Raw genomic sequence first — 11,144 nt, 5'->3', positions numbered from 1 at the left:
TTGGGAGAAGGCGATATCAGCTCCCCAAACCATCCCAGTGGGATGTGGATCAGGACTGGTAGACCAAGATCTCCAAACAGGAGTGGGAATCAAACAGAAAAGGTGGTTGTAACACAGGGCTGCAATACTCTGGTCAGAGAAATCCCCCCACCAGCCTGCAGCCTTAGGAGCAGGGCTGTGGTGTGAATTCAGCAATTCCACCTTGTGTTGGCGGCTTCTGCCGCTGCAGTTTCACTTCTTTCTGTCTTGTGATTTCCCAGCTGTATTTTTGTTTGGAGCAAGCATGGACCAGTGCCCTTATTCCTCCTCCATTATGTTACCAGGATAACGTACCCCTGGCTTGGCTGGCTGGAATACCCTCCAGGAGCTTTTCCCATTGAGATGGAGGTCAGCTGAGTTCTACAGCTCCACCACAGATGGCCTGGGAAAACATAAACCTCCCTATACCACTTAAACATCCTGGTATTTAATTCCACATTCAGCTGCCTTTTCCCTTTCTTTCCCTGTGAAACAGGGTTGATTTTTCTAAGCTCACTTTGATTTGCTTCCCCTTCAGCATCATTTGGGCATCCCTAGGAGCTGCCTGCAATTTGTGAGGTCGTGCGAAGCCCTGCTGCTAGTGCCAAAAACCATCCTCCCCTGTGGATGGTGGCCCACTGAGCTGAGAAGCCTTCAAATCACACCTCGCACCTGGGCTCAGGGAGGCCAGTGCATTGTCCCTCCTCCCCCTCTCCCCATCCTCTGTTCTTCACAGGATCACATTCCCAGAAGAAGCTGTCCACCTTCCTGGGATGCTGGAGATGTTTTTCTGAGCAGCTGGACTTTTAGAGATAGATACATCCTGCTGCTCTCACGCTGAGGATGCAGTAGCAGCATGCATTCCTCCAGCTAATCCTCTCTCCCTTTGCTCTGTGGCAGGTTCTTTTTCTTTTTCAAGCATAGCCAAAACTCCCAGCAGGTTTTCTGCAAAGACTGGGTCTCCCTGATGTGTTGCACTTGTCTTTCTGAACCATGTCGTACATCCAAACCCGTTGCCTGTATCCCCATCCCTCTCAGAGCTGCTCCGTTGGGCTGTGCTCTGCTCTTTATAGGGCCAGGAAGGTTTCTGCACTCAAGGGATGGGATCAACCAGAGATCTGTGCCTTTCCACCAGTGTTTTTGACTGCAAGGCACACCAGGAATAGGCTGGTGCTAATTTTATTCTCTATATTTTGCATTGCTCCCACTGCTCAATGCTATCTTGTCTTCCCCCATCCATGCTCAGTTACTTATTATAAGCTGATTTGCTTTTTATTGTATTTTTTCATCATTATTCTTTTATCCCAAATGTCACCTCACTCCATCCACATGTGCACCAGGTTATTAAAAAAACCCAACTTAACAGCCTTATCTAATTCTGTTTGTACCCTTCAAGGCAATGTCTCCAGAATTAGTTAAATGTACTGGAGAAATCCTGCTGCGGTTTAAAGACAGTCAAGATCCAGCTCTGGAATGGCAGCATCTGCGGAGGTCAACCTGACACTCAGTGGTGGCAAACGCATCTTCCAGAGGGAAAACCCTGCAGATATTCAGGGCTGGTGTGAGATCTAATCTGGAATTTCCTCTCCATCAGCCTCCCACACATCAGCAGCACCAAGGAAATATGAACTGGCCTGGAAATGACTCCCCAGGGCAGTAAGGACTGCAGGTGATTGGGGTGTGAGGTTTTATTTTAAACTAAATTCTGACCTTTGGATGAAGTCTGGGAAAACCAGATTTATTTGGGGATAGGCTCAGGGACAGCAGCATGGCTGCATCATGGTTGGCTACCACACCATGATCACCCAGGCATCTGTAATCATGCATCCAGTCCCTTCATCTTGTATTCCTGCAATTTTCTTTATTTGGCTGCCAACATGGCTTTTGACAATTTTGGGGGCCTTCTGAAGCCCATCTTAAATCCTTTAATAACCAAGATGGCCCTTTCTAACCAAACCCTCCACTCCAGCCTCAGTGCAGTAAGAAAGGCAATGGGCGCAGCACAGAAACTAAATCAGGTCATGAACCAAAGATGTAACACATGGCTGCATTTTTAGTATAGAAACTGCCCACAAAGGTGCTGTTCCCTAAATCATACTCGTTTTAAAACCATGCACCATCCTGACAGCCCTGCACTAGAGCTTGTCACAAGTAAATCTCATTCTTCTTCCTCAGCAGATTGTTATTAGTGATTTGGTTTTCACCAGGTACCACTAAATATGCTGTTCTTTTAAACACCTATTTTATTAGGAGCAGCATCCCACTTGATCGGAGGTGTATTGTACCTTGGCGTATGCACAGGCATTAGCTTCTGGTCTCTATACCCATTGAACTCCACAGAACGTATAGCTGGCCATTAATTAATGTGCCAATTAACACGTAAAACTACTATAAGCATGTAAAACTACTGAGAAAACACCAGAAAGGGGCTGGAATTTGTTTTCTTTCCTTTCCTTTCTCTGCCAAAATTTTAATATGCATTTAAGTAACTTCAGTTGTAGTGATTTTCTTGGAAAGTGTGGATGTTTCCACCCAAAGTCTCTCTCCTTGAAAAAATGGGAGTTTGCAGTTGCCAAAAAATGCAGTACCTGAAGTGTGATATTTTTAGAAAAAAAAAAAACAACACCAAACCAACAAAACCCCTCAATGTATAATGAGAACAGTTCTTGCATTCACAAAGGACTCAGTGTTGTTTGAAAAGGCATTTTCAACTGAAAAAAAAAAATAAATGCTTCAGTGGGAAATTTTCCAGCCACTCCGGTTGCATCTCTTCCCTCCAGCTCTGAGACAGAGGAAGGTTTTCTTCCAGATGAGGGTGGTAATGTGTTTCAGTGGATGGACAAGAAGATACATTGATACAGAAAGAAAAACCTGAGTGGGAAGATGCAGCCTGAAACTTCCTATAGGTGGGCAATGGAGGCAGGTTCTGAGTGTAACCATCCCTTCAATGGGGATGCACGTGCCTAAATTCCACGGGTTTCCCTCACCAGGGTTTATACAAGTCAATAGTCTTGTCTCAAAGCTAGCTTTCCAGTAATGCCAGTGGCAATTGCAGGATGCAAATATGAGCCGGTGCTCCTGGCAGTCCTAGTGGAGATTTCCTGGAAGAACTGTGTTTTCATACATTGCCCAGATTTTGCTTTATAGGCACTTGTGAGCATCATTTTAATTTTTCCCAGAGCTCCACCTTTACACATAGAATCATAGAATAACAGGTCGGAAGGGACATCAAGGTCCCTTCTTGAGGTCCCTTCCAATCTCCCCACAAGTTACTCCTGGGGAGATTCTGGTTGGGCACAAGAGGAAAACTTTTCACAATGAGAACAACCAGCCTTTGGAATAATCCCCCCAAGGAAGTTGTGGATTCCCCAGTGTAGGTCACTTTAAAGATTCGGCTGGACAGGGCACTGGGACGTCTTGTCTAGATTGTGCTTTTGCCAAAGAAAGTTGGACCAGATGGTCCTTGAGGTCCCTTCCAAGCTGGGATCCTGTGATTCTATGATTTGATTTGTGATAGCACCCAGGAGGGTTCATTCTATAACTCTCCTGGGGACTGATGGGCCTATAATTTTCTGGATCCTCCTTTGAGCCCTTCTTGTAGATGGGGGTGACATTCACCTTCTTCCAGTCTTCTGGGACATCCCCCAATCTCCATGACTTCCCAAGGATCATGGAGAGCAGCATCTCAAGGACCTCAGCCAGCTCTCTGAACACCCTCGGGGAAATAGTGTCAGGACCCATCCATTTCATAGAACACCAGGTTGAAAGGGACCTCAAGGATCATCTGATCCAAAATTTTGTAAGGGTCAAGCTCTTGTATTAATTTACAAACCAACTCTTTCTCCACTGATGGTGGGTTTGCATTTGCATCAACCTGGATTTTTGTTTAATACTTGTGTATTACACTCATGTATTATGACAAATACACATATGGATGCAAACAGACCTGCACAAACACCCTCGTTCTGTATATATTTGTCACACTTAGAAACAAGGGGGTGTATGGCCAGTAGCATGAGTATCTTCCAGAGGGAAAAGCCTGGATCAGCATCCCATGTGCTCCAGTGGCATGAAGCAAGCTGTTGCCACTGCCTGGGGAGGATTTCACATCTTCAGCAATCCCAGGAAAAAAAAATAAAATCTGTGGAAAGGACTGGCAAGGGGCTTCTGCTGTTTTGCCCCTTCCCAATGGATTGGAAGGGCCACAATGAACTGCTCTGTGTTGAAGGGAGGGGACTGAGGTGGCAGCAGCCCAGCAAGGAGGGGATACAGCCAGGACTGCTGCCATAAACCCGGAGTAACAGCACGGCCTTTCCATGGATATGTAATTCGTGTTGCAGTCGCAGTGTGCTGGACCCGGCAGGGAGCGAAGTCTGCCCGGAGACTTGGCACTGCCAGCGCTGAACGAGGCGTTTGGCCCTTTCCCGTTGTCACCCCACCCCGCTACCGGGAAGAGGGGACCCCGGGTCTGGCAGGGGACGGCCACCCCTCGTCGCATCAAAGGAGAAGCGGCAGGGATAAATGGGAGCATCCCGGAGCCGCAGCGAGGTGTCAGGGGCTGCGTGGGGTTGCGTCCCTGCCGGAGCGGGAGGCGAAGGCGACGCAGTTCCTGTCTCTTTAAATCCACCCTGAGTGCGGACCCGGGAGCTGAGGCAGAGCAGAAAGCCCAGGATCCTGCTCATTAATAAGCAGGATTTATCCCAGCAGGGAGACGGGAAGGAGGGGGGAGGCTGTGGGGAGCGAGGGGCGAGCGGAGGCTTGCCGCCCAGCCCCTCACCGCGGCATCTAGCCTCACTCCGAACATCCCCCGTCAGAGATGCGGAATCCTCTGGGCGAGGCGAGCGGGTCCTCCCGGGGGTGAGGTTTTCTGGGGGCGGACAGACGGACGGGCAAGAAGGCGGGCGGGTGGGGGGGGGGGGGGGGGGGGGGGATAGCGGAGGCAATGGCGAGGTTTTAGGGCGCAGGGTGCGTACGTGGTGCGAGGCCCTGCGCGGGGGGAACCGAACGGGAGCAGCCGAGACGTCGCATTGCTGCTGAGCCGCCGCCACCCCTCATCCCCTTCACCCTCATTCCCGCTTCCCGCATCCCTGCCATGCCGCCGCTGCCGCCGCCGCTGCCGGCCACGCGTCGCAGCCAGGCCGGGCAGGCGGGCAGCCCTGGGAGCGGGGCGCAGCGGGGGCTGTGAGGAGCCTCCCCACTGGGAGCAGGGCCGCGGCTGTTTCTGGGGTTATTTCTCCTCTTGGCATTTGGCCTCTTGTTTCCTCTTTTCCTTTTTTTTTCTATTTTTTTTCCTTCCCCACCCCCGTTCCCTGCCGTGGATGGTTTTTAGGTGGAGTCGTTTGCACCAAAACCCAATAGCTGCTGCTGTTCTTGCTGCGATTTTTTTTTTTTTTTTTAATGATACTGTTTCCACAGCAGGGGAAGAGAGAACTGATCCTGAACATACTCCCAGAGAATGAATAATCACAAGAAACTGGATTAAGCAGTTCCCTTGGATCTGGTGCATGATTTTGATTGATTTGATTTTAAAATTCTTTTTTTCCCAATTCATCATTCACATTTTATTTTCTACATTTTTTAATTATTTTTTCCCCTTTTTTTTTTTTTTCACCTTTTGGGGGATTTGCAAACCGAATTACATGCATGTCCAGTGGGGGAAGGTTTAATTTTGACGATGGAGGGTCATACTGTGGAGGCTGGGAGGATGGAAAGGCTCATGGCCACGGAATCTGTACTGGCCCAAAGGGTCAAGGTGAATATTCAGGGTCCTGGAGTCACGGCTTTGAGGTGCTGGGGGTCTACACTTGGCCCAGTGGCAACACTTACCAGGGCACCTGGGCACAGGGCAAGCGCCATGGCATTGGCATGGAGAGCAAGGGGAAGTGGGTGTACAAAGGAGAGTGGACCCATGGATTTAAGGGACGGTATGGGGTCCGAGAATGCACTGGAAATGGGGCCAAGTATGAAGGCACCTGGAGCAATGGATTTCAGGATGGATATGGGACAGAGACCTACTCGGATGGAGGTAGGTGCTGCATTGATGCCTTCCTGGCTGGGGCGGGTGTGTGCTGCAGGGTACAAACCTCTTAAACAGGGATTCTGGGGTTAGGCTAGAGTCTTGGAGTTTACAGCCTGCTAGTGTGGAGGGAGGGATGCTCATACCCCGCAGGAGACAAAGAACCAGACCAGTGTGGCATCAGCCCAGCTTTTTGCCACAGGTAGCCCCATATGTTCCCCCTCTCTCCTTGACCAGGGTTTTTGGGGAGGGGAGCCAGCTGCAGTGGTGGGGGTGATGCCCAGCTCTCACCCAGCGATGATCAGACAGGGTGGGCCAAGCCATCAGGAGACTACCCGAGTTGCACATGGGATTTGCAGTTCTCACTGCATCACTGGAACCTGTAGGATTTGCATCAAAGCAACCCAGGGTGGGGAGACGGGGGGTGGGGGTGGGAGTGGGTGGTGGTCCAGGGCAGATGGGTGCAGCTTTAGTGCTACCAATGCTCCCAGCAAGGGGCTGGGGTCTTTGCATACCCTGCAGCCCATCCGAAGGTAGTCCCACACTTAATAATGCCAGGCAAAAAGACTTTAATTCAGACAAGAGTCTTACATTCCTAGTTTATGGCTTAATGCTTAGCATAGGGGCTCAAAGGGATCATCAAAGCTATCCTCTGCCATCAACGCAACTTAATGAGATATTGAGGGGAAACTGAGATTAAATAAAAAACAAGAAAACCCAATTGGAGCGACAAAAAAAAATCCAAAATATTGCTGGACTAAACAAGCTTCAAGGCGGAAATAGGAGAAGCAGCTAGTGCTTTGCTGTAAGTGGCTGTATCATCCTCTCTCATGTTTTGTGGCTACTTCTATCTCTATTGCCACCATAATCTGAGGCAAGCCTACCTGCCAGTGGCCAGGGGCATTCGGCAGCACTGCCCCCTGGTTTCCCTGGCAAATGTGTCCATCTAAAGCAGGCACTTTTTTATTATCATTTTATTTAAGATATTATAATTTTCCAGGACTGCTACATTGAGGAAATTGCAGCATTGATGAGTTCCATCACAGCCTTCCTGAAAGGTGCTGCAAGACCTTTCTCTAGAAAATCCAGTTGGTTGCTTTGTGATTATACAGAGAGGCAAGATTAAATGTTACCTGCAGCTTCTCTTTTATGCTCTGGAAGGGAGAGGTGGAATGATATCTTGATTTTTAATGATAATTTTGTGCTGGTGGCTTTCTCCTAAAGGCAAACATAGCTGCAACCTTTTGTTTCAGCTGTCTGGAATAATGCTGGGGTCTGAGCTGGAATTTGCTGGGTGTGTTTGCAAGCCATTGATAAATCCCAGCAGCCCTTCAGTTGAGAATAAAGCTGCTCGGTTAGAGAATAATTGCCATCTCCCACATTTGAAGCAGTCAGGAGGGGATGTGGGGGGTTTCTGCATGCTCCCAATGTGAGGGCTATCTCCCTGCTCCCCTTCTGGCATCCAGACCCTGCTGGGGAGGGTTTCGGGAAGGTAGACAGAAGTCTTGACAAACTAGAGGTCTCTGAGTGCTGGGTGTTGCAGGGCTGGCTCTGTCCCTGGGCACATACGTGCCCCCACCCCGGCACGCTCCCTGTCAACTGCAGCACAGCAGCGATTTGGGAATTCTGGGGAGCACCTCCAAAATGGGGTGGCTTGCCAGCAGTTTCACCATTTCTGAGAACCTACCAGAAGCAAAGAGCTTTTTCTTCCATCTTGTCAGGCCAGTCTGGCTTCTCAGTGCTTAGGGACCGAGAAGCTATATTGCATGTTTGTCATTTTAGGAAGAGGTAGGAAGACCAGTGGGAGAAAAGGATAGGGTCTGTAACAAAATGCTCCCTAAGGGACTCTGAAACCATCCTAGGAGGACGGAGAAGGGGAAATGCAGGGTGATGGTACCTGTGGCCAAGCCCATCATGCACACTCCATGTGCACCCCAACTGGGCTCCTCCACACCAGCTTCCCCCCATTTCAGTTGTGCAGTCACCACAGAGTGATTGAACCTAGCCAAAATTGCATGTTCACCAAAATATGCAGAGGCCATGGCCTTTCCCAGTTGTCTGTATCGATTCTGGGTGGAAAACACCAAAGTTGGACATCTTCAGCCTTTTGGACACTGAATGCTGATGAACTTTGAGCATCTGGATGCATGAAGCTGATGTTTGCAGGAGCTCTGCTGGAAGGGTGGCTGTGTAGCTATGGCACAGAGGAGGCAACTGTTGGGAAGGATGTTTCTCATTAATTTATTCAAGTTATTATCTTCATCAAACTGAAGTATCCTAGAAGCCCCCTCCCCCCCCCCAGCATCTGTCACTTGCCACCCACAGATAAACATTCCTTGCATTATATTTTTTTAGCACATCAACCAGGGCTAGAGGATGGGTCCCTAAATGCACAGCAAGGCTCAGGAAGTGACATGCCCCAGAATTCATGGGTTTGGCTCCAGTTTTACCATTTCCTTGCACAATATTGGGTAAGGACAAATCCCAACACTCCACCAACAGTTGCCAGCTCTATCTTGGGGATCGATATTCTGCATGACTGATGTACACGTGTTGATGCATTGGGCTTGGATGTAGGGTAATGGTATGCTGGTGGCCTGAGCCACGTTGCCACCCTCCTGCCCTGGCCCTGCTCTCTGCCTCAGGTACTGTCCCCCCCACGCCAGGTGCTCACACATGCACACACACTTCCCCCATATGCAGTTTGCAGCTCTCACACCTCCCACATGGACACACTCATCGCCATGCACACACGCCTCTCCTCCCCACACCGAGGCGCTGCTTCACTTCTCCGCTCACATACCCACACACACATGGTCTGCCCCCAGCCTGGAACCAGCCCTCTCTGATCCGTGCATGCACCAGATGGATGAAAACTGTGCTCCCTGAGCTGTGTGGATATGTGCCCATCAACACAAACCTATCCCACAGAGCCCAACTAAGCAAATGCAGCCTCTCTGTTCCCCTAGAAGCCCACACTTTGCCAAACTTCCCTGGCACTGCTACTCACCTGACCCACATGTGGCACATACGTGCACCGTCCTGTCTTTCTCCTGCATACACACACTCACTCGGACACCCCCAAACCACGATACTGCAGACATGTCCTTATCTTTCTGCCAAAAATCGCTCCTGCTCCCATCCAGAAGCACACTGTTATTACATAAACCAGGCTCCTGAGGGTTGCTTCAGTTGGATGCTGGGGTTGCATCACTCATTTGCTGGGCCTGATTCAACCCAATTCCAGAGTGGGATCAGGATTGCTCCCATGCTTCATGTGAAAGGGGCTGCATCCACCTGGATCAGCACCGATGTGAGACGGAACTGCTGCTGTGGCCCTTGCTGGAGCTGGTGGAACCTCTCTAGAGCAGAGGGTTAGAGACCTCCCATTGGAGATCCCCTTCCCGAGGAGGTCTGGAGATCAGGAGACATCTCAGCTGGTTTCTGCCTTTCTGTCATTCCTTGGACACTTTGGAAATATTCAGGGATTTTACCCTGGTGACAGAATTGTAACTTCAGGCTTGCCATGGGAATCTTAAGGCTGTACATTGGGTTTGGGTTTAGCTGCTGAAACCATGATAGTGAGGATGGATGAGGTGGGGCGGATGAAGGAAGCCCCAGATCTGCTTTTGCCCTTTCTGAACCTGCCAACACTTTTTCTCCTCCCTCCACCCCTCCCCAGCTGAGCATGTGGGATCTGAGACTGGACAAGGGCTTGGGGAGGGCACCAGACACTCGCCTGGGTCCCCTTTGCCCAGCCAGCCCTCAGGGAATGGCTCACAGCAATTCCCTGGCCTGTAAATGTCCACGCCAGGTCCCTCCTGCTGCCACCCCCTTGCTGCATCCCAGGTGCACATGTGCTCCATGCAGCCTTGTTTCTCAGGAGGGTTACCCCAAAACAGGCAGACAGTTGCATTGTGGTGTTCATCTTGTGATATCCTCCATGCCCACTCACCTAAATGAATCATCCCTTTGGTAGGTGAGTGAGATATAATTAGTGTTTTCATTGTTAGCACCGTGTGAGCAGGCAAGTGGGTTTTCTTGGCCTGGGCTGGGAAATGTTCCTGCTTTGCAAGTGATGGGGGAGAGGAAAGTGGTGCAGTGGGAGCTGCTGGTGTGGGCTGTCTTGCAGCCTGTCCTGCCCCAGTTTCCCACCTCTGCAGTGGCACTGGTGACACCTCCAGCCACTCTCTTAGTGGGTTCACCAGAGGCTACCAACCAAATGGCTTTGATGTGGCTGAGGAGGTGAAAAACATAATATATTTGGCAAAAAAGGCCCCTTGCCAGTGTAAAGGGCTGCTCAAGGGGGATCACTGGGGATTCAGCAGGGAACCTGCTGGTCCAGGAAGAGGTTTTGAATGAACCACCTCCAGCCAGTGCCTCTAAGGTCAGTGACATCTCTGACATCTGCCTCATGCCTCTCTCCATACTGGGGTTTTCCAGATTCCTCTACAGCAGCAGGGAACCAGCTAGCAAGGGCAAATTTCCATGCAGTCTATTTATAGCGCGGATGTCAGACTTACCTTAAAAGTATCAGCTCTCATATTATTTTGCTGCCGGGAAGGAATTGTTGTTGCACTTTAAATAGTGGGTGGAAACAAGCAAATACAAGTACGCCCTGATTCCCCATCTTCCTGCTTCTTGCAGAATCCAGACAACCCCCTAAAAGAACCTGATAATTAAAAATAAAAGATAAGAACTTTGTTGATGAAGCATCTTGCTGTCTAGATTTGCTACAGAAGTTGCAGTGCGACAGCAGTTATAGGATACACTGAGCATAGAAAAATGAATCAAAATACTAAATTAAGATTGTGACCATCATCATTAAAAATAAATGATATGAACTCATGGTAATTACTTATCTCACTGGAACATACTACTTAGTTTCAGGTACAGGTCAAGACAGAGGAAGAAGGATTTTGACCCCAGGGAAAAGTATGCAAGACAGAAACTGTCAGACAGGCTTAGATCCTCACTCCATCTTCTCAAGGATTTTACCCAGCACATGGTGCTCCAGGGGATGACATAGGATCCTAACCTTACACCCCTCTCCCTGACCCATAACAGAGGGTAATCTAAGTCTTGAAGCCCTGTTTTAATATCCTTTCAC

General features: G+C 49.6%; 1 protein-coding gene across 5 annotated transcripts in view; it reads left to right on the top strand.

Annotated features, from left to right (window-relative positions):
• The first annotated feature begins 4,931 nt into the window (after positions 1–4,931).
• The window catches only part of LOC133276331 (junctophilin-3), a 60,772-nt gene continuing 54,559 nt past the window's right edge, over positions 4,932–11,144 (top strand). For all 5 annotated transcript variants that reach the window (XR_009745827.1, XM_061467055.1, XM_061467054.1 and 2 more), the window contains exon 1: positions 4,932–6,043. Coding sequence is in view for 4 of the 5 variants with exons in the window: in XM_061467055.1 (XP_061323039.1) it covers positions 5,662–6,043 (382 nt within the window). In the remaining variant the exon portion in view is untranslated. The remainder of the gene's footprint in view (positions 6,044–11,144) is intronic.

The sequence above is a fragment of the Pezoporus flaviventris genome, unplaced genomic scaffold (genome assembly GCF_033815535.1).
Source record: "Pezoporus flaviventris isolate CSIRO_AGI_PZ_B2104156 unplaced genomic scaffold, CSIRO_AGI_Pfla_v1 ptg000044l, whole genome shotgun sequence".
NCBI classification, from domain to species: Eukaryota; Metazoa; Chordata; class Aves; order Psittaciformes; family Psittacidae; genus Pezoporus; species Pezoporus flaviventris.
This window is presented reverse-complemented; position numbering and strand designations above follow the sequence as displayed.